The 24267-nt window shown below is 50.5% G+C and overlaps 1 protein-coding gene across 1 annotated transcript in view; it reads right to left on the bottom strand.

Annotated features, from left to right (window-relative positions):
* LOC311322978 (receptor-type tyrosine-protein phosphatase U-like) overlaps positions 1–24267 on the bottom strand; it is a gene marked incomplete at both ends in the record, with an annotated part of 178953 nt that overhangs the window by 88617 nt on the left and 66069 nt on the right. Inside the window, 2 exon segments of the mRNA XM_084455098.1 lie at positions 4589–4824; positions 4827–4859. Coding sequence (XP_084311224.1) covers positions 4589–4824; positions 4827–4859 — 269 coding nt within the window.

The following is a 24267-nucleotide window of genomic DNA, read 5'->3' as shown; positions in this document are numbered from 1 at the left end:
ATTCTTTATGGCGGCTGGTTCAATACCGAATCTAGGGTTCTGGGGGGGCGATGCAGGCATAAATAGAAGGGGGGAAGCAGCTACTGTATGTGATGGCAAGTGCATTTTGAACAGGCATACAGTACATCTTAAACCTGTTATTAACTTTGCATTTCTTGTCACATAGTCAAAGGGCTTCATCATTCAAGTCAATAACAGAGCCCCAAAAGGAAAACTGAAGGAATAGTGTAAACATTCACTGATCACAAAAAAGACCATCATGATACCTTTTAAGTGAACGTTTATCCCCTCAGTTGATCTATAGGACTCTAGAGGAGCTGAGAACTCAATATGGGCTTTTGGGATTTCAAGGTTACATAAAACATAAACATGCAGTGGGATGAAAGGGGGCAGCTCAATTCACTATTATACTGTAAAACAGTAAAATAAGACAATAAAGGCAGTAGATTTAACAATAGAATAATAAAAACAATAGATGGGGAGATAACAAAGAGAAGAGGTAGATAATAATAAAAAAGTATCCGAGACTAAACACTACATCAGAAACGGCATCGGTGCCAGTACAGTGTGTGCAGTATTCAAAGTGCAAGTAGGTGTGTGTGTGTGTGTGTGTCTTAGAATGAGAACTGTGTTGAGAGTCCATACGGCCTGAGGATAGAGACTCTTAGTTTTGGCGCTGGGACTGCAGAGGCACTTGTCTGGCTTCAGCAGTGACATTGTGGGAGTGAGACATGACCTTCATAATTTTTTGGGCTCTCGTCCACCCTCTTGGAGCAGGTGTCCTGCAGGGAGGGGAGAGATGTTCAGCTGAGCGTACCACTCTTTGCAGGGTGCCATGGTAACGGGAGGTGCATTGGAACCGAGCTGGAAAAACTATTTTTATAGCTATTGTGCTCCTAGAGATCTTCAACTTGGATGCCTTAGTCTCCTTGGGCAAATTAAAAAATGTGATAAATAAATAATTTGAAGTCGAGTTCTGTGCACGTTTTAAATAATGTTGCCATAACGTTTAGCAGTTTGAATGTGTAAAATGCATTGATTTATGATGTTTTTGTATTGTGTTATGTAGATAGATCCAAAGACAGATAGACAGACAGACAGACAGTTAGATAGATAGATAGATAGATAGATAGATAGATAGATAGATAGATAGATAGATAGATAGATAGATAGATGTGCAGAATGATAGATAGATGTGCAGAATGACTGTCTATACAGGACAGTACATCCCCAACATGTCCCCCTCTGTCTGCAGAGGGAACACGTTAAAGCAACAGTGGCTGTGTCTCTGTAGCTGGCAGGAGAGGGGATTGTAATAAAAAGGATTTGTACCGTAATTAATATTTCTGGCTTTTGGTTTCCATTATATGGCACAGAAGGAAGTTATTTATTCCCGTGCTCCGATGATAAAGCGCTCACTTTGTCTGCGGTCGCTATCGATCTACTGTAGACAAGACAGTTTAATTAATTTGCCGACTTCCACAGAAGCCGTTTGCCATATGTGTTGAACACAAATTGCCACGATGTTCTGGTAATAGATCGGTTTCATTAAAAACGTGGAATGAGGGAAACATTATTGATTGGTATCAACGCTGCGGCAGTGAAGCCCTGAAATATATGAGTGGTGAGTCTGGAGTCTGAGGAGATGAGAGAGCGCGGCTATCGTGGGGTTCGTCCTCCAGCAGACGGCTGTACCCTCATCACTTCTGCCTCTAAACGCACCGGTCATATATATGTTGGAGTTTCATTGGAGCAGAGTGCCTGGAGCGCTATAAACACGAGTCTGGCTGGACAGGGAGCGATGGTGAGAACAGCGGTACCGAGCACCAAGACGGACAGGGACGGACTCGGGAGGAGAGAACGCGGCCATCGAGGGACAAAGAACGGGGAAGACAAAAGGACGCATGGGGAATTAAGACGCGCCGCAAGTTTGCGAGCGGGAGGAAAAAGAAGGGAGAGAGAGAAGGTGGAGAGTGAGAAAAGAGGAAGAGTCTAGCTGTTGCCCACTTCCACCTGTCCTCTATCTCCAGAAACCCAAGTTCTCCTCGAGTCTCCAGAGCCCAGGAGTCCATTAATATTCATGCCCTGTAGAAACACTGCTACCAAGAGCTTTTGTTCCTTTGAAGGGCTACGGTCTGCCACATTCCCTCTAGTGAACCTCTTCGGTGGTCTAGCAATTTGCTTGGTTCTCAAGGAGGATCTCTTGAGACTATGAACAGCCCTTAACTAAGCCTTTAACTAAATCCCCAGACCGTGTTTGCCTGCTCTCGTCTGAACTTCTCAACGTCCTCCTCCCCCAATAAGATGAAGCTGTTTACCTGCAGCAGGCGCAGAGGGAGAGGACACCAATCCAGATAACAGACCTGCGACGAGTCTCCCCGCGTCTCGCTAGTGCCTAGTGTTGCCCAGCAGAGGTTCTATGAGGCTCAACTCCCTTTCACTTTGCCTTTGTGTGCTTCTGCCTGTGATCGGCCAGCTAGCTACACCTCTGATCCATCTCCAACACTGAGGGGGCTCTGATGGCTGCCTGAAATCCAGCTCAGTTAACTCTCTCTCTCTCACACACACCCTTTCTTTCTCTCTCACGCCCTCTCTTTCACACACACACCCTCTCTTTCTCTCTCTCACCCTCTCTTTCTCTCTCTCACCCTCTGTTTCTCTCTCTTTCTCTCTCACACCCTCTCTCTCTGGAGCTGACCGGTTGACTGGCGCTGGGCCTGGGGGTCAGAGATCATGACCTGTGGTACTGGGAGACGGCAGCCTGTAGGACCTGTATTGGGTGACCCATAATGGTGGAGTGGTGGAGAGAGGAGGAGAACAGGGGAGGAGGACGGAAGAGAGAGAGAGAGAGAGAGAGGGAGGGAGAGAGAGAGAGGAGGGGGGAGAGAGAGAGAGGGGGAAGAGAGAGAGAGAGAGAGGGAGGGAGAGAGAGAGAGAGAGAGGAGGGGGGAGAGGGAGAGAGGGAGAGAGAGAGAGAGGGAGAGAGAGAGGGAGAGAGAGAGGGGGGGAGAGAGAGAGAAAGAGAGAGAGAGGGAGAGAAAGAGAGAGAGAGAGGTAGAGAGAGAGGGGGGGGAGAGAGAAAGAGAGGGAGAGAGAGAGGGGGAGAGAGAAAGAGAGAGGGAGAGAGAGAGAGGGGGAGAGAGAGAGAGAGAGGGAGAGAGAGGGAGAGAGAGGGAGAGGGGTGGGGGGGAGAGAGAGAGAGAGAGGGAGAGAAGAGAGAGGGAGAGAGAGAGAGAGGGAGAGAGAGAGAGAGGGAGAGAGAGAGAGAGGGAGAGACCACTGTAACAACTGCCAATCTGTATCCCTGCACCGCACTGATCTCTTTAGTGTATCTAACATTTTAGTCTCTCTTACGTTTTGTGATTGCTTTGGCATTCTAAACGTATGTTTCCCTGCCAATATAGACTTTGAATTGAATTGAATTGAAAGTGTAAATAGGAATTGTAAGTAGGATTCAATCCCCCCTCTCCTCACACCTTCTCTCTCCGTTCTCTCTCTCTCCCATCCCCTCTTCTCCTCTCTCATCCGCTCGGCTTTACCTGCCTCATTATCACGTTTACAGGAGGAACAAGGAAGCAATCTGTCCTGTGTGTGGGTTGGTGGCAGGGAGACAGAGAGAGAGAGGAGCTCCAGCTCGTTCTCATCAGCCGCTTATATAACAGCCTGGCAGCCCCAGCGCACACACCAGCCATCAGAGTCGGGAGTTACAGTGCTAATGCACCTCTGTTCAGACGGCGCCTTTCTCCCCCCCCCCCGGAGTCTATCCACCCCCACCCCGAGTCTATCCACCCCCACCCCGCTCCCTCCCTCCTTTCTCTCGTCTTAACCTCCACCGTGTGAAAAACAGCGAGGCGTTCGTTCGGTGGTGTAAACTTTTGATGTTGCTGCAGAAAAGGGCGTTTGGGGGGGTGGGTGGGGGTGGTGGGGGGGGTGAAAATCGTTACTCTAAATCAGGCCGGCCTGTTGTTTGCGAGGCTGGCGGGCAGCGGAGCTGAGGATGCCGAAGAGCGGCCCGTCCTCATTGATCCGCGCAGCCCTCTAATCTCATTAACTGGCTCTTGATTTATGAGATGGGCCCCGGAGAGGACCAAGGTTATGGAAGCAAATCCCCCCCCCAACCCAGCCCCCTTTCCGAGGGTCGCTCGCAATTGAGGTCAATTGACTGCTCAGCGGAGCTTTGCGCCCACGATTCCTCACGCTAGCCATGGCGTCTCATTAAGGACATGGTGGTGGTGGTGGGGGGGGGGGGGGAGTGGGAGGGATGAGAGGACGAGAAAAAGCGTGGGGTATAAATCATTGTCCGTAATGAGGTGAGGCTGCTGCTGCACCCCCACCCCATCAAAGAGCAGCCTCTACACAAACGAGGTAATAACGCCCTGTCAACCCAACATGCGCGCAACACAGAGATATTGATTACCGTCTTCCAGCCTTCCGCCGAATGGAGAAGTATTATATACACACCGCGAACGCACCTGGCAATCCACAAACACCGCAATTACCGCGCCACACGACTTAAGTGCAGCTTAAATGCAACTTAATTGCAGCGCGACGGCGAGGTCTATTTCCGGCGGGGGCTACCGGCTCTTACCTGGTATTCGCTGGGCCAAAAGGTGCTGATGGCGAGCTCCACCTGGTGCCACTGGCGCCCGCGGGAGCCCGAGGCGTTCCACACGGCGTTCCCCCTCGGGCCGCCGTTGACCCGGATGTAGACCTGCAGGTCCCCGGGGCTGTGGCCGTCGCGGCTGTACAGGAAGTAGCTGAACTGGATGCAGTGTGTGTCGTTCTCGCTGAGCGGGCGCAGCAGCAGGTGTCCGCGCTGCCCGCGGCATGCTGGGAGGAGTTCACCATTATGTAGGAGCCTGTGGGAGAGAGTTGATTGGCGGGTAAGGGGCGGGTCTTAGCAATGCTGCTGCTGATAAAGTCAGTCCAGAGCTTCTATCACTGAGGCAATGCATTAAAAACAAATAAGAAGATGAAGAAGAAGAACCAAACACCTACAGGTGGCACCTGTTCACACACTTGGATAATGCGCTAATTACACAGACTGTGTTGCACCAAGATTGAAAGCCGCAGGGTAAACTTGCCATCTGATTTGTTTGGGTCTGTTTTTTCCCCCCACATACAGGTGTGTCTGCGCCGAGTCTAGGGCCCGCTGAGGCTACTGCCCCCCCCCCCCCAACCCGCCCCGAGGACTCCGCCCCTCTCTCTCTCTCTCTCTCTGCCTCAGATCTCCTCCGTTCAAAGCCCCGACGCCGACGTGAGCGAGACTTCCATCAGAGAGAGGGGATCAGAGAGAGATCACAACGGCGCTCTCTCTCATCCCCGCGGGTCTCTCCTGGCCAGGGGAGGGGGAGGAGGAGACGTCAATACAGACAGACCCAAATAAAGGGGAGCTTTGCCATTCGACAGCTGCCTTCCGACAGCTGCCCCCCCCCCTGGCCTTGGCCCAACAGCGATACTGGCGAGGCAGGAATGGGACTAACAAGCAGATGCCCAAGATGCTGTTTATCTAGACTGTTTATCCACACATTGTATCAGCACTGGATGTTGATAGACTGGCACGATCAGTACAATTTACAGTAGTACAGTAAAAACAATAAAAGCAGAGTATAAAATCTCAGCTGTACCGGTCAAATGGGATTGGCTTTGATGCAGCTGGCGTCACTGAGAGAGAAGCGTCTGGTCGTGGATAGCTCAGTAGTCAAACAGCAACCAAGCAAATGCTTGAAAACTAAAAGATATGGCTCATAGTCACATGCTGAGAGATATAACACACACCCACGCACACACACACACGCACACATAGGTGGCTCAGGTCCAAGTCTCTCTGACCTTCCTCCTGGCCTCCTTGGCAGGTAAAGTGATTAAGATAGTCCAGAAGCCTGGGGGACATTATCTTAGCGCGTGCCAGCCTTCGCGCTCCCTGCATGGGGAGAGATCTGTCACAGTCACTAGGCTGGCCGAGGCGCCGTGACCTCAGAACGTCTTTGAGGGAAGCCGCCTGTCCTGTGTCCTCTGTGTGAGAAACGCGCACGCCAACAAACTTCCGGTAATAATGAAACACATTAACACGTGGGGCATGAAATGATTTTCATTACAATCCCCAATGTAAACAATCTCTAAATAGCACTTAGCAGAATTTGCGATCGATAGCGTATTAATGTGTGGGTACCAATCAGGGATGTGCTGGGGCAAAAAAAACGGCCCCGGCGGGGGGGTTACGATTTGTCGACGTGGGGGGTGCTGAGCAATTATCCTAGCGGCCCACCTGGGGTTATCGCCGGCGGCCGTTCTGTGAGTCTCCAGAACCCACAGATGGCCCCTGGTACCAATGCAGACAGGACTGGTAACGCACACCACAACCACACTTTACCAGGACTGGTTAAGCACAACCAGTACAGAGATAACTTTTTACTTCAGCCGTTGAGTTGCATCCATATACTGTAGGCTGTCACTAAATGTGCTACCCCCCTCCCCCCCCCCAGTCGCTGTGTCCTCACTCCCTGACCCCGTCCTGAACGGTGGAGTTAATGTTGGCTGAAATCCCCTCTGATAACTAGCTGCTCTCGGGGGAGGCAGTCCGTCTTCTCAGAACACATTGAATTTCCTCTCTCTTGTCTCTTCCTCGCCTCTCTCGGGCAGGCTGTGACGCTGCGACTCGGTCCGCCGCCCCCGCCAGGACAGCCCTGACGTGGGAGAGGCTCTGGAGGGAGGGGGGGGTGGGGGGCGTGGGGCTAAATTGCTTTTCTCCAGCCCTGTGCCTCTGGATCCCCACCCATCACCGTCACAGGGGGAGGGAGATATGAAGGGTGCAACCCATTTTTAAAGGTGCTATAGATTTTTTTTAATGTAGACTAATCACTAAATAATACATCTACAGAGCTTTTAGAAAGGTGCAGAATAAAAGTATTCTTTCCCCAAAAGAAAAAAAAAAAAAATTGATTATGAATTTATCATTTCAAAAATGAATGTTGTGTTTATCTCTGTCTGAGATGTCTTGAGGTTGGTTACCACCTCTAAGGCTCGTGAGCCAATAGCGTTACGACGTTGGTGCCACACACTATCTCTGTGTACGGAGCGATCAGAAGTCGTAATACTATTGGCTCGCAAGCATTGTTTTATTTTTCATATTTTATGATTCATATACAAAGGGGGAGACAGGGAAAGCATGTGTTACACTGCGGCCTGTTTGGAAATCAATTGAGTAGTTTTTGTCTCTGGTGCAGCTTTAGGCTAAATCTACTGGGTCGGCCACACGTTAAGTGATCACTGAGGGAAATTACGCATAAATAAATAACCATCGTCATCACGATCGGAGGAACTCTGCCTTATTATTCACTGAATGAAGACCTCAAAAAGCAGCTAATTAAGTGTACTGCTCAAGGTCCCTCATTCACCTTGATTCATTAAGTTGATAAATGCATTAATTAAGACAGCATTGATACTACTCCATTGGAATGGCTGCTGCTGATAACCTTTGCTATTCTTGAGGGGGTATACAGGCACACGCACACACAACCCCCCCCCCCCCCCCCCCCACCTCCACACACACACACACACACACACACACACAACTTGGGAATGAAAATATCCGCAGCTGAAAATGTTCCCATAAATCCATAACAGGTGATAAGACCCCCCATCTATATCCACCAGTGACCCTGCAAAGGACGAGGGAACATGCATTAGGAGATTAGGGACAGCCTCGGCTCTGCTGCCTCCCTATCAGAGCAGGGGGGCGAGACCCCCGAGTCGCAGGCCGGCCCGCCTTTATCACACTTACAGCACAAACACAGGGGGGAGGAGAGAGGGAGAATGGGGGAGAAAGAGATGAAGGGATGGGAGAGGGAGAGGGAGAGAGAGAGAGAGAGAGAGAGAGAGAGAGAGAGAGAGAGAGAGAGAGACGAGAGGAAAAGGCGAGAGGGCAGAGAAAGAGAGCGAGTTGAGGGGAGAGAGAGAGAGAGAGAGGGGAAAGAGAAAGACAGACGAGAGGAAAAGGGCGAGAGGAGAGAGAAAGGGAGAGAGAGTTGAGGGGAGGGGAGAGAGAGAAGGAGCGAGAGAGATGAGAGGGAAAGGAGAGAGGAGAGGCAGAGCCAGAAAGAGAGGAAAGGGGGGTGAGTGCTGAGAGAGAGGAAGAGGGGGAGAGAGGCGGGGCCTTTATCTTTATGGTGCCTTTATCTTTATGTTGCCCTCTGCCATTTTTCTTCAGGCTCTCATCCTCTGCTGCCATCAATAATACTCTGTATAACTCAGGCGGCCGCATTCTCATTCCAGACAACGCCATCTTTCACGAGAAGGGCCAAGCAAAACACAATGCATTTTAATCAAAGCATCATATCAACTACCTTTTCGTCTCCCTCACAGAGTGCCTAGCAGCCCGACTGCATTTCCGTTAATCACTCTCGTGCGTCAAATCGTCCTCGATTATCGCTGGCCTGCCGGTTTATTCGTTTATTCGCTGCCGCCGATCAAGGCGTTCGGAGAAGGTCATCATGGAATTTCAATTTCAACAGTCGCCCCCCCCCCCCTATTGCAGACCCCAGCGCTGTGTTAACCTCAAGATGATATTTGAAGGGTGGCTGATCAATAGGGGAGCAGACTAGACTGGTCTCTATGTGGACGGTATTATGATCTGATAGGCTGGCTGCAGCTCCAAGCTCCTCAATTGTTTGTTTATTGGAGCACGAAACCGATGCAGATTCTGCCATTTGCCGAGCGCCACAGTGCTAACGCTGTGCAAGTGTGAAATCTACAAACTAACACCAGCTGGTCATGAATGTGGCGTAGGCTCGCGGCTAACCTCAAACAATCAAGGAACCCCCTCGGCCGACCTGGATTGCATTCAGAACACACCGAGGCATTATCAGGTCTGATGGTTGTGCACACAGGACCTGCTGCTTCTTCAATCTACACTAGGCTTCCCTTCCTTCCACAGTCTGGCTGTTATGCTGTCTATGCAATACTGGAGAGATAGCTGTACTAACGCACGCACGCACACACGCACGCACACGCACACACGCACGCACACACACACACACACACACACACATACGTATGAAGAAGTCCTAAGTGTTACGGCCCTATGTGTGTGCGTGTGTGTGTGTGTGCGTGTGCGTGTGTGTGTGTCTCTCCCTGGTGGCGGTGGGCAGGGGGGTCGTTACCATTGATGGGGAGCACCTGTGCGCTCTGCCCAGGAGCCATCACCTGTTCTCTGCCCTTCATTGGAGAAGAATCCCTCTCCCTGAGCACATCGCTCAGGGCCGCGCTCCCCAGAGCCATCGTAGTGCGACATGTTGTAAACTAGCTCTCTCTTTAGTTAACAGGCAGCTTCCCAGAGCCTCCTTAGCTAATGTATACCTTACTTAAGGGATACTTTCTTAAGGGCGGTCTGAGCCTATCGTAAGCTGTCCCTTGCACTCCATTCATCCTGTCATAGTTTTAGCAAAAATTATACTTTTCATAGGGAGAGTTGCAATATACTATAGTGCACATCTATCTACCCTACCTCTAAAATACATCATTAAACTAGAATCAACTTTATGACAATTAATGATGAAAACAATGTATTTGTAGCCTACATAACACATCGTGGGAATGTTGTCATTTCACCTGTCTAGTCTTATCGTGATGATAGCCAAATACAATTAAGGGACTATCCATAATACCAATCCAATCTGTGAACAACAAAATAACAGTAACAGAGCAATTTGATGGCATGGCATTTATGTCTGTCACCACAATATACTGTACTGTAGGATACCACCAGATATTAGGCAAATTGATTAATCGAATGAGACCGGGTCGACCCATAGTAGAGTGGACACAGGTGTAATTGATTACATTAATTAATGTCATCTTCTATTTGTGTCACAGCTAATCCGTGCTTCATGTGCTGTCTAGGCTACAGCATGGCTGCATTACAACACATCCTGGTACTGAAACCAAGGAACCAACGGAGACGCCGTCCGCGTAGCCATGATTCATGTTAATCATTTCATCAGGAGCAACTTCAGTCCTCTGGATGCTCTTTCAGGGTGTATTCACACAGACACTAGTTAGTGCGCACCAAATGAGCTTTGGGCCCGAGAGCGCTTCGTTTAGGCCTGTGTGAACACAGCAATCGCACTCAGGTGCGCACCAAAACAGCTGCACCGAGACCCTCCAGAAGGGGTGGTCTCAGAGAGGCTTCAACCGAATTCTTGTGCGCAGCAGTTATGGTGTGAAAGTGCGCGAACTCGGACCGACGCAACTACCTTGTGCACGCCACATGTTTGACCTAAAACATTTTTCATGACGCTCTTGCACCCGCCCCCAGAAAGATATTGACCAATGACAGCACTGAGCCTTTTCATGTGACTTGTGGTGCTGCATTTGGACCAGAGTAAAGAAAGTGCTGTGTGAAAGCGAACCGCAGTAGCTGAGAAATGATAACAATGTATCACTTTCGCTTTTGGTGCGCATCAATGGTGCACTAACATATGTGAATACGCCCTCAGACTGTGCCGTCCTCTCCAAATACCGTCTAGAACAAAATGTCACCCATTTAGCCATCATCACCATCATTAGTTATTATCATTATCATAATAGTTCCTGGCCTTTCAAGAGGTCCCAGACTAGACTTATACAGATACAGTATGTCCCGATTCATGCTCTTTATTTTATATGCTAGTGTGTGAATTTGAACTATCATGAGGTCTCACTATGACAACACGCTATATTAAAACGTAATTTATTTGACTTTGCGGCATCAATTAATTCCTTTTCAGCACTGCGCCCAGGGAAAGCTCCACCTAACGATATATCTTACCAGCTCGTCTAACGATGTACCCGTACCTTACGGCGCCCCCTAGGGGATAGTCAGGGAAACACTCGTAGCGAAAGCAGTTCCTTCACTAGGGTAAATAGAAACGCGACCCATTTCACTTTTTATTTGGTTAATAAATATATTTGCTTGTTTCTAAGTTCCCTTTTTTTGGACTCCTTGATTGTCGCGACCCACCAGCTTGACACCAAGTGACAGAGAAATGAGTGGATGCAAGTAATCTTTGTGATGCCCTCTTTCTGCGTAGCAGAAATCAATAGTGCATTACCAGGAACATAGCCACGGAGTGTAGGTTGACAAGCCAATACTGCCTCCAGCCCCACCCCACATCCAGCGCTGTGTCGAGGTGATACACAAATATGTACGCCCACACACACACACACACACACACACGCATATGCGCACAAACACACTCACAGGCACAAAACACACACACCCTTCCCCACTCCACTCTCTCTCCCCTGCCCTTCATCATATTGCCTGTGATCTGCTATTTTGTTTCATGTCTGCGCCTACAGTACCCAGCTCTCTTCTCCTCCCTCAGCTTATCCCTCCTCCTTCCCTCTCTCTCCATTCCGACAGTCATTTCTCACCCAGAGCACGTCTGCGCCCCCCACCCCCCCACCCCTCGCCCGGCTCTGCATCATGTGCCAGGGACACTTAAGGGACATCCTGTTTGAACAGGTGGTAGTGAGCTCTGAGTGGACTCGGTATCTACTTTACTGAGTCATACACACACACACGCGCACACACACACACACGCACGCACACACACTCTATGGCACTCTCTTTCTGTGTGTGTGTGTGTGGCTTTGCCAGGTTGTAGTTTGTGGGAAAACACATTGCATTGGCATCCATTTTATTACTAGTTCCTTTCATCTAAACAAGAGGGGTTGCATCTCTCGGCAGGTCAAGTCAGTTTATTTCGTTCTACAGTGAAATGCGTACTTGAGAGCTTCTCCTGCTCACACACGTTTACTGAACTCAATTTGCAGCCCATTTCATAGGTTGTAGCAATTAATTTCTAGAGACTGTGGGGCAGGTTAACATTCCCAGACCCACCATGCGCGTCCAAACAAAGAAAACAGAAATCTGGTTTCCACCAAACATACCCCGAGAGACTTTCTGTTTATTACAAAAACAGCAAGCGTCAAATAAGCATCAAACATCTTTATTGGTCACGCAGTGAGACAGACACATCACATGGTGTAAGCGGCAACGCCGAAACATACACACACACACGTGAATGACTGGAGCGTCCACCAATGAAATTCTTCTCCTACTCTTAACCCATCCTGTCGTCCTTTCCCCGAGGGCAGCCGGGAGCAGACAGTAGGCAGCGGGCATGGAAGGCCCCCGGGGGCCAACCAAGTGGTCCTCTCTGTCTTCGGCAGGAACGGACAGCGTTAGCGTTCTGTTGTTCTGCATGTTTTTCGTATTGGGTTCATTATGAGGGAAACCCTTGTGAAGACGGGGAGAACATGCAAACTCCACACTGCTTGCTGTGAAGCGACAGTGCTAAGTAATGCGACATCGTGCCACACTTAAGCAGTTTTGGCATTCAGTGTCTCGCCCAGGGATACCTCGGCACACAGCCGGGAGCTGGGATCGAACCGGGGACCTTTCGATCCCCGGCCGGCTGCTCTACAGTACCTCCCGAACTATGTGCCGGCTTGTTTGGGATCGTGTCCTCTCGCCGAAATCCCGCCGTCTACAAACAAGAATAACGAGGCGCGGTCTCTCGCCGAAAAGTGCCGGGCTACCTTTTATCAGAGCCGAGGGAAAACAAGCATGACAAACACAACGCACACTCAACACGCGCAACAAATGACACATAATCTCAGAGGTCAACGGAACATCACATTTGTTCCTGAAAAGATGAATCCACAGCGTAGAAAAGCCATCATCCTCCATAACCATCGTAATGGAGCAGTTTCCTCTGAAAACAGGAAGTCCCGAGGGCACAGCTATTATCTTAAATTAGTGTCTGTTTCTGAGAGCTGAGAGACAGGGAAATAATCTCGGACATCGGTGTTTTAGCGAGGCAGGAAAGGAGACACTGACAATCTCCTGTGAGTGCACGGCCATTAGGCGACAGTGCAACATGAGCACATCATATGGACTCAGGTAAAGTGACCAGAGGACCAGAGGGAGGGGAGGGAGAGCAGGGGGGGGGGGGTCGATAAAAATGTGCCAGAAAGGAGGACAGCACAGTTAGGAGCAGCTCTCTCTCTCTCTCTCTCTCTCTCTCCCCCTCCCTCTCTCTCTCCCCCTCCCTCTCCCTCTCCCTCTCTCTCTCTCAAAATACTAAGAGGTACTCTGAGGTTGCTTGACTGAGACAAACATGAGCCGTCTCTCTGAGGAGAGAGTGAGGAAGTTTCAAAGTCAGACGCTCGTCAGTGGCACAGTGCAGCAGTGGTTCGGCATCACACCCGAGAGGAGGGGGGCGAGGAGGGGAGGGTGGAGGGACTGGACGGGTTTCAGGGAGAGAGGCTTCCCAGGTATCAGGTCTGCCAGGCTGGACCCAAGCCCGGTGCAGCCCCCCCCCCCCCCCCCCCTACCCACAGAGCGTGGGTGAGATAAGAGAATATCAGTTACAGCCTCGTTGGGCGCCAGGGGTGGATGTGGAGGGGCGGAGTGCATCTGGAACACAGAGCTGCCCATCTTGACCCGATCACCTTCAGGCTGCACACACACAAACACACAAGCACACACACGCCCACACACAAACACACACAAGCACACACACGCCCACACACAAACACACACAAGCACACACACGCCCACACACAAACACACACAAACATACAGGCTCCGCCCGCTACCGTCTCTACCTCTCCGCTACCTCCCTCTCCTTCCCTCCCTCCCAACGGCAGCGACCTCCAACCTCAAGCACAAACACAAAAGGGGCTGCTGTTGCGGAGGCCTGTAGGAGGGGAGAGCGGCGGGAGGTCATGAGGTCAAGCCCCCTGAACTTGGAGGTGTTCCAGCTTGAGAGGTTTCGGCAGAAGTCTCCTGTTTTCATATCATCTCTGTCAAATATAAACCTGCAACTTGTCTGAGAAGTCTCCAGTAAAAATGTTAAACACATATAGTTGGTTGTGTGTATATTTGAGCAGTAGGGGGCACACTAAGGCTGGCCCTGAGCGTTCCCCGAGGGTAACCCCACAACAATGGGCCTGAGTGTGCCTATGGTCCCCTGCCAAAACAAACGGCACGCTATTAAATTCAAACATGGGCGGTTGAAATTTTAAATGCGCCACTGAAAGGGGAAGCTGCATCTCATCTGAGCAAATCAAAATCCCCCTTTGAGGCCGGGGGCCAAAGGGGCCACGCACGGCGCAGTGCACTTTTCAAAAACCAGCCTCGCTCAGCCGTGATTGGTCGCCGCGGCCACAAAGGCGTCCAATGGGCTGGCTGCGGGATTCAAAAGAGGGGCCCAAATAAAACCGCCGTTACTTCAAGTCCATTTGTCTTCAGAGGCACGCGCTAACCGTTGTCCCCTGTCCAGCACACACAGCAGGGGGAGGCGTTTCTAAATCCCCCCTGAGGATATTTTACCCAAGATTCAGCGCCTCCGGTTGTAACGGCTGCAGCTTTGGGATAATAAGTCCTCGGGAAATTTAAATCAATAGTCGTGAATCAGCACAATCGGTATCCGAGTTGAGACCATGGGGGCGGGGGAGGAACGCAAACGCCCGCTGTTCTCGCTCCGCTCCGCCACACGTTAAGGCGACTAACTCCTCCGACCCCAGAGACTGTGAGAGCGAGGAGCGTTCCCCAGCGGATTGACCCCCTGTGCCTCTTCTGAGCCTTCATTAGAAGTCCCCTCCATGTCTTCTTTTAAGGGCAACAAATATCTACACAAGAGCTGTGACACATGACACAAGAGTTGTGACATCGTTTTTATATTGATCACGCCAAACATGGTCATGGAAAAGGAAGCGCCATCACTTTTGCTCCGCGAAGCACCGTATAAACGCCACTGACGGATACTTCCCCTTTTCAGAACGCGTGCTAGAACAACATTTACAAAAGCCTCCGTAAGCAGTTGGCATGATGCTGATCTGCCATTTTGTTTCACTTCATTATTCGGTCTGAGCAGTCTGCCGTTCCCCCAGATGGCTGTGGCCGAAGGAGTCCTCAGCGGTTAGTTCATCTCCTAACCAATCACGCGGTTTAATTCCGCCATCGCATTTCAAAGGACGCTGGATAGAATTCCGACCGCAGGATCGCTCCTGACGAGAGGCTTTCCGGACCCTGAATCACATTTCAGAAATTGGAAAATTCAGATTAAGGGGCTGGGGCGTTCCGAAAATTGGAAAATTCAGATTCAGGGCTAGTAAGCGGTACTCTCTCGTATGTGAGCCAGGGGTAGGAGGATCAGGGGAAGAGTCATATTTACAGGAGCATTAACTCGGGTTCAGCAGCAGTGGCGTGGCTGTCTGGTCCAGCCCTCCGGTCTCCCCTGTGTGTTTGCCTGGGCCCTCAGCCGTGGACTGGGGGGTTAACCGAAAAGAAACGGACCCCTAGACTCGTCCAGGAATGCCAGGCACTCAGCAATAGTGGAGGCTCTGACCGTGGCTGTGACGGCCTCAGCTTGGCTGTAGGGAGTAGGGGGATGATGGGGGGGGGGGGGGGGGTTTGAAGAGGCTGTCAGTCTTTGTCTGCCGGCTGTTGCTGTCCCGGGTGGCGGTGACATGGGGGTGGCAGGGGGGACAATGGAGCTGCGCAGCCTGGAAGCAAGTGGCTGACGACACTCACCGCCCCCAGAATCACTCGCCACAGCCTCCTGACAGGCACACACGCACGCGCACGCGCACACACACACACACACACACACACACACGATAGGATAGGGGGCAGAGTCTGGAACTGGGTCAGAAAATCCAATTAATCCATGACAGAGAGGAGAACACTTTGGAGAGGACTGGAGGCTCTGTTTGAGACAGACACCAGGGGACAACAACTGCCCTTTGACTTGTGTGCCCTGTGTGTGTGTGTGTGTGTGTGTGTGTGTGTGTGTGTGTGTGTGTGTGTGTGTGTGTGTGCGTGTGTGTGTCTGTGCGTGCGTGCGCGTGCATGTGTGTACAGTATGTGTGTGTGCGCTTGCGTGCTCGAGACAAAGGCAATGAGTGTATGGGTATCGGGGACCGTCAGTTAACTTGGGACCGTCTTGTCTCTTGACACTCTCTGTCCGGTGTCCCAGGGATCCCTTTGATGCGCTTTAAACGGATCAGCAGCTTCCTCTAATCCTGGGGGGAGAGAAGAAGAAAACACCTCCTCCATCTCTCGTGTGTTTTTGTTTAAGTTCAGTGATGTCTTGGAGGCAGTGGGACGACGTGTCCGGCAGTGAAACTTTAGGTCGTACCTCAACCCCCCCCCCCCCCCACCTCCCCCCCCCCCACCTCCCTACGCCACCTCCCCGCCGGCAGAATGGTGGCGAGCTGACCCCCGGCGCATGCGACGACAGATAAATAACGTCAGTGCAGCATAAGATCCCCGGCCTCGCCCCCCCCCCCCCCCCCCCGTGACACACCCGGGGTTTATGGCGCTCTAATGGAACAAGTTCAGACGCCGTCGGGCTATGCAGTCAGCAGCTCGCTGGAGAGAGAGAGAGAGAGAGAGAGACAGAGAGAGAGAGAGAGAGAGAGAGAGAGGAACAGCAGTGAAGGACAGTCAAAGATAAAGAGAGGAAGAGGGGGGGGTGGAGGGAGGGAGGGAGAGAGAGAGAGAGGGGCGGGGGGGATCAAATGAAGGCAATAGAATGAACTGTCAGGAGGGCAAGGAAAGACGACAAGACAGTCTGGGTGGAGAGATTGGGCTGCAGAGAGAGAGAGAAAGAGAGAGAGCGAGCAAGAAAGATGGACAGCGAGAGAGAGAGAAAGAGAGAGAGAGAGAGAGAGAGGGAAAGGCAGAGGCCCGAGAAAGAACAATATGTGTTGGAGCTAAGCCCCCTGTGGCTGGAATTGCCTTTGACTTAATCAAGGCCCTGAGGGGCTCCTAGCCCCAGGTCGAGGCCCAGCCCCAGCCTCTAACCCGGCCTCAGCCCCAGCCTCTGTGACTGAGGCGCTGCAAACTCTCTGAGGGACAATCAATCAGTGAGGAAACGCCGGTGCATCGCAGCTGCTGCTGCTCTACCCGCCGTCGCATCACACGCGCCTGGCGACAGTGATGAATTAGGAGACGCCCAGAGTGTTGTGGAGTGTCCTAGTCCCCTCGTCTGCATAATAAGACCGTCTCTCATCTCACTCTAGATTCTGCTCTCCTTTCCTGCCCTGCCCGTCACCTCCCCTTCCCCTACTCCTCCTCCATCTCCTCTCCTCTTCCTCCTCCCCCTCTCCTCCTCCTCTCCGCTTGCTCCTCCCTCCTCCCCATCACCTCCTCTCGTCTCCCTCCTCCTCTCCTCCGCGTCTCCTCTCCTCCCCGTCTCCTCCTCCTCTCCTCTCCTCTCCTCTCCCCTCCCTCCTCCCTGTCACCTCCTCTCCTCTCCTCTTCCTCCTCCCTCCTCCCGGTCACCTCCTCTCTTCCTCGTCTTCTCCTCCTAAGTCACGTCTCCCTCCCCCCTTCCTGCTCTTCCGACCGGCCTCCCCTCTCCCTCCTCTCCTCTCCCACTTATCTGCAGTCTTCTCTCCTCCCTCCTGGACCCTCAGCGCAGAGCGTCTGCTGTTCGCCGGGCCATACGGGGTCGCAAAACATTCCGGAGTTTATACTTTCACATTCACTAATCACAAAGGAAAGAGCATACGCGCGCGGTTTCGTTTGCAGAGTCGTATACGTGCTGGAATTTAAGTATCAGTGCTCGTGGAGAAGAGAAAGGAAAATGCCAGACTATGAAGGCTCCTCGACGTCTGTCTGAATTGCACACTGATGAGCTGATTCACTATCTTCTCAGGACAGACGCGAAGCAACGTCAGGATAATGAGATGCTTTTGACGAGACAAAATTGAGCTTGAGCTTCGCTGAAATCGGTCTAAGACCAAATACTGTGATCTGAAGGTCTCAAAAGGCACTTGGTATAAACATGGGTACTGGACACACAATAAGCCATCCATAAGCAGGGCTCTATAGATTGAGATTTCCCTTTGAAAAGGGCTCTCGGCGTGTCGAGGGTTCTGATTCGGATCTGTCTGGTCCCTCAGTCTGGAGAGGTGGCTGGAAGGAGCCAGTCAAGAGAGACGTCTGTACTGTCCTCTCCAATTCTCAAAAATACTGTTTGAAATCCTTTCAGTTACGTTATTGTTTGCTTGAGTCTGCCTGTAGTGTCAGTTGGCTGTTTCCATGGTGACAAGAGCTACAGTATCAAGCACAGATAAGTCATTAAAATGATTTGAAAGAGTATTTTGACCAAGGTCTTCTCTCACATTCTCAAGGAGAGCATCTCTCCCCTTTCCCCTTAGTGGGTTAATGAATGTCTCTGGCTTGCTTAATGTGCGATTGAATGATATTTGACCACGCTTGATTAAATGTACGTTGCTGATGTGGTTTTAATAAATGTTGATAAATGGGGAGAGGTTTTACTTTGAAGGGAAGCAAGATGGCGGGACTTAACCATCAGGCAACAAACCCGAACGGACAACATTCGGAGAACATTCTAGAACCTTTTAGAAAAAAACCTGAATGAACAAATCTGAACTTAGCGCTTAATGCTCTGTGACTGAACGCCGTTCCCGGGAGCTGGTGTGGAAGTGTCCTAAAGAAGTGTGGAGCTAATGCCAATTATCAATCTCTTTGTAAGCAAGCCGTGTTGTTCTTAGTTGCACCTCACACTGGTGGGTTATTACAGAGAGGGATTCATAGAAATGATATATATATAGCGCCCCTTTGACGAAGCCTATTGATATGAAGTGGGCCTGCGTTGAGAGGCATGGTTACCTCTCCACACAGTGGGCCCTGCCACGCATGTGGGAGGAACGAGTATAGGAGTGAAGCTGAGGTCTACTGCCCATAAATCAGATTTGTATTTTTCGTTTTGTTTTGTCATGTGTGGTATACTATCCAAGCATTAGTTTATTTTTCCCAAGAGATAATAACGCCCCCCCCCTCCCCCTGAATGAATATCCTTTATTTGGTGGCTTAATCACACACAGAGAGCTATAATACCAGAGGCTGCTGTCACGTTATCCATTAATCACCAGCTAGTGGAGCCCAGAGAGCCGGTCCCCACCGCTCACATGAAAACAGCGACGGCAAGAAAAACAAAAGGCCCAGTCTGTTTCGATCTCAGCGAGAGCAGTCGAAATCGAAATTCAGCCGATGATGTTGTCTGCAATGCTTGTGTCTGACTTTAGTTCTTCTCTACTCTCTAAACTGTCTACACCCACACACGCACTCCACACACACACACACACGCTCCACGCGCACGCACACACAGTGAGCAAAGTGGGTTGCGGCATTGGTATCAATCACACTGGTCCGTGCGAAGTAATGGACTGGTCCGGGGAGATTACCGGAACAGGCGGTGTTTTCTAGGGGTTTCACTCCCCATTACTGTCAAAAAGGCCTTCTAAAGGGAAGATCAATCGGCGACGAACGCCCTGCCGAGGCCACGCCCTCCTCTCTGCATCTGGCTGTGTCCTTGCGGGGTGTAAAGACGAGTGTACGGTGTGACACATCGAGCGCCGCTGACAGCTCATCACCTCACGCAAAGGCACCCAGAAGATTGCGAATTTTCATGAGAAATAAACACTATAAAACACGCGCGTGCACGATGGCGTATACGAGCTGCGCTGCCGATTCGGTCTCCGCACGGTACGCGCGCAACACGCTCGAGTGGCTCGATTGGCCTCCTTCCCTCTTGCGGACACAGGGGGCGCTGTGACAGGAGTGAGAGGAGGAGGGAACGGTGGAGCGGCCGCAGCTCCTGCAGGCGTGGGGAACCACCGGCGGCACACTTCTATGGTTCTTCTCACCAAAGGGGTCGTGCAAAGAGAACCTGCACAGAGATCGAATTTAGTTCCACGTGCAAGATTAACGTCTACTGCAGCTCCAGAGTCCCTCTCCCTGACATGGGTATCAGCGAGAGCTCTGATATGATTTCACACGCGGCACAAGTTAGCTGACTTTTAATTACTTTACCTGGTTCTCCGTGTCTATAATTTGGGATGAACCAGAGACGGAGGGGGAGAGAGAGAGAGAGAGAGAGAGAGAGAGAGGCACAGACACTCCGCAGACAGTGTTTGTGTGTGAGTGTGAGTGAGTGTGTGTGAGTGTGTGTGAGTGTGTGTGTTAATGCTTTGAATTGATTGGGTCTGCTTTCCCAGGGGGAGCGTGGTAAACGCTGCTTCTATAACCACGCTGGGGAATAAGCCCCCCCCCCTCCCCCTCCCCCCTCCACTCCGGGCGGAGACATGGCACCACAGCCAGTCAGATTTCAGACCCAGTCAACAGGCACTTGTCCAGCCGAGTGGGAGAGAGCACACGCAGTCTTAATTGGGCCTCTGAACTATGTCACGAGTTCACAAGTCGGTGGATTTTTCCCTCAGCATGGTTGATGCGGCGTGACAGTCCAATCAGGGCCTTTGCCACACCAGCTGCTCCTTGCGTATGAGTAGATGAAGTACGGTTCAGTGTGACGACGTCTCTTCCCCACTGTGACCAGGGGTGGCGCCAAAGAGTGCCCTCGTGGCCAGTGGTGTAGTGGCGGGTATAGGGAGATATATGGAGTATACCCACTTCTTTATCTATGGACTCACAGTATATCCACCTCTTTAAACACCACTAATGTAAAAACTGCTACAGTACACATTTATGCTACAGTATACCCATTTCTTGAGTCAGAGTACACCGACTTTACTCACCACTACACCCCTGCTCATGGCAGCTGAAGGCCATTGACAGGGGCAGGATCTCCAGTCTGCATGGCTTCACTGGGCCCTGGTGTGGAAGACCGCAGCAGATGATCAACGCTGAAGCACTGTACAAGCCGCCAGCTCTAGCATTGCACCGGAGTGGGCAGCCAATCAGAGCGCCGCGTCCTCTCCTCTGTGGGAGTAGCACCCTGGGGTTGAGATGGGAGGCGGGACCTCTGGGAGATGATGTCATGGTCATGTGCAATGTTGTCTCGACTCAACAGATGAAGTTTTTGGGGATGCAGTTAGCAGTGTCATTCGTTTATTACTGTCCAATCAGTGACTACGGATTACTCGCCCGGCCCAGTCAGCGGCGACAATCAGATTAAAGCCAGACTCCTCCCCTATCTGCATGTTATGGTTAAGTCCCCTTCACTATGTGAAACAACAATCATTTTCCTGAATTCCTGAATTTCAATGAGTCCGGCCAGACATTTCTCCGGCGCTGGCACAGCGTAAACGAAGTGTAGGTCTGGCTTTGCGAGACTATGTGCAATGGTACATGCTCTGCGTGTAACGGCTAATATTCACCCTCAAAACTCACCTGTTTTATGTTGCCTTCACATTTGAATTCCACTCTACACACACCCAGTCTCCATTAGTTTGTTTATTGTCCCTTCTTACTGTTATGTCTGATTTGTTGTCTGTGCTTTCTTTGTCGATTGTTGATGATTTCCTGAAAAAAGTTATTATTATTATTATTATTATTATTATTATTATATTGGATCAATCAAATAGGATCACTGGAGTAATCTGTTTATACCTAATTGAAAACTAGGAATACTAAAAACATCCTCATATTTTCTTTGAAAAACTTGGCAGAAGGCACTACTCAGTGTGCCATCATTTGAACAAAGATTGTAAACAAATCCAGCTTTTGCACCCTAGGATCAGACTCTATCCTTCCCATCTCAAACATCATCATCATATGCCAGTCTCGCTCCAACCCCCCCCCCCCCTTATCTGCCACGTTTGTCTGGCCTTCAGACAGGAAGAGCTTTAAAGATGTTTCACGCCACCATTTCATTTTCCTAATCCGTCAAACTTCCAATTTCCCCCCGTGATTGAGAATGAAAGGGGTGAGAGAGAAGAAAGGCAAAGAGAGGGAGAGAGAGAGGAAGCGAGAGAGAGAGAGAGAGAGAAAGAAAGGCAGAGAGAAAAGTATGAGAGAGAGTGAGAGGGAGAGAGATAGAGTAAAAGAGAGGGAAACGGAGAAAGTCCAAGTCCACTTCTGACAGCTGTTTGTCAGTGGGCAGCAGGAGAGTAGGAAGCAATTACCCTTGTGGGGAGAGCAGCAGTGGGGCCTGGTGAACTGAGGCTGCCTGCTCTGTAGCCGATAACCCTCCCTGTGTCATCTCCCCATGTCAGGCTCCATTCACACACAGCCGTGACTTTACTACTGCTGTTTATCTGCAGCCTGGGGGGGATATGACAGCCCTGTCAACACACACACACACACACACACACACACACACACACAAAAGTTGTGTCAACTGAACTTTACTCACTTGAAGTCTGTCAAAACACAATGCTTCTGTCTGTAGTGTAATATGCAACAATATCCCCTTGTATGAGATCGTGCCTAGTGGGTAGGAGCGCCATGAGCGGTCTGAAAAAGAATAGTAGAAAGCCTATGGAGTTTTTGTCTATTTTGGGTTATTATTTACATTAACGATGAAACCCAACAGTATATATATAACTCTAGGAGTGTGTAGAAAGTGTTGGATGTGCATTGAAGAGTCTGTGAGTGGGTGTGGTCTCGTGTGGCGCGAGACAGCGACAAAGGGAGCTCCACGTGAGCGAGGGACTCGGAGTTTTGCGCGAGGGAGCACACGGAGTAGCTCGCTTGGAAGAAGAACTTTGAGGAAATCAACTAGACCAATCACAGAGACTCGGACGCTACCGTAGCTGAGGCGTTTCAGACGGATATTTTATATGATTTTAAAGCCACAGAGCGGACTGAACGAGAGGACTGGGCTGGCCCAGACAACGCTAGCCAGCCAGGAGTGCCGTAGTGAACGCGAGGGTCGGTGGTGGCTCAAGGTAAGCCATCCTTGTTCAGTACCTTTCAGAGTGCTGGCAATACTGTATGCATATCTTGCATGCTGAGGGTAGGTAGATGGCAATGCTGAGGCGCGCGCGCACACGCACGCACGCACACACGCACGCACACACACACACACACACACACACACACACACGAGTGGCTGGAGCGTCCAAGGATGAAACTTCTCTCCTGCTCTTAACCCATCCCATCCTCCTTCCCCCAAGACAGTAGGCAGCGCGCCCGGGGACCAAACCAGGTGCTCTTGTCCGTCGTCACCAGGGACAGACAGCGTTAGCGATCTGTTCTTCTGCATGTTTTTCATATTGGGTTCTTTATGTGGCAAACTCGTGACACAGGGAGAACATGCAAACCCCACACTTCTTGCTGTAAGGTGACAGTACTAGGTACTGCACCACTGTGCTGCATGTGAGCTATTTTGGGGTTCAGGGTCTTGCTCAAGGACACTGCTACACACTCTGGAAGCTGGGATCTGATGACCTTGCGATGCCCAGCTGGCTGCTCTACCTCCTGAGATAGGTGCTGTCCCCCTAGTAAATAGGCCTATTGTATTATTGTCATGTTCCCGTCTACAGCAATTATAATTTGAAAGAAGTGAGTCTTCTCGGCTATTGATGGAGGATGACTAACCATCATCAGTGCTATAGAAAGGTGAACACAAAAGTTTGTCCTCCATATTGAGCTGTTTTTTTCTCGCTCAAAATGAAGTCCTGCTGACTAAATCCCATGAGAAATGTTTGCCACAGATACTTGCTACTGTAGGGTAGGCAGCCTTCTCGGTGTGACTCGGTGAGCTGGGCATAAGTGCAATGTTAACGCCTTAGTGAGATCACTGTAATACATTCCCGACTCTCTCTGTTGCCTAGTTACTCTGCGACAGCTGTGGGAGGCAATTACTCTAAATGAATAATTACTAGAAATCTAGAGTTCAACTTTCCTTTGACTTTTGAAGCAAGCTATTATGGAAGGCAGATTCACGAGTAAAAGTATACAACATTTCAAATATGCACAAAGTAATTGGGAAGTGGTCTAAATTGTGTCAGTGTAAATGAGACAGAGAAGCAATGACTCGAGTCCTGGAGCGCTGCTAAGTAGTTGGCCAACTCTCCCCATATGTCCACAGAGCTCCAGAGCTTTGAGGCAGGAGGATATTGCTTAGTGTTCATTATTCAAATGGCCATCAGTCTTGTGAGGCCTCCCGCTCCCTCCCTGCTCTGGCTTTTCATTACTACATCAGTTATCAGGGCCATTATATGCAAATGACTCAACACCTTACTTTGGCACCTATATATCAATTCCTGTGACAGCGACATGTTTGCAGTGGGAGTTATGGAAATATCTCCAGAAATAGCCAGCAGCTGGGAGGTGGCTGGGAGGAAGAGGTGAATTAGCTCCTTTTTTGTAGCTCAGAGTAGTGTAATATCCCTCTGCATATTTTTTATTGATATTTTTGACAGTTACCTGTAAGTACCATCACACATTACTGTACATGTGCACAGCTTGCAACATGACATTCATTCCAACATATA

The sequence above is a fragment of the Borostomias antarcticus genome (assembly GCF_949987555.1).
Source record: "Borostomias antarcticus genome assembly, chromosome: 21".
NCBI lineage: Eukaryota > Metazoa > Chordata > Actinopteri > Stomiiformes > Stomiidae > Borostomias > Borostomias antarcticus.
The sequence above is the reverse complement of the archived record's forward strand: the minus strand, read 5'-3'. Positions and strand labels throughout refer to the sequence as shown.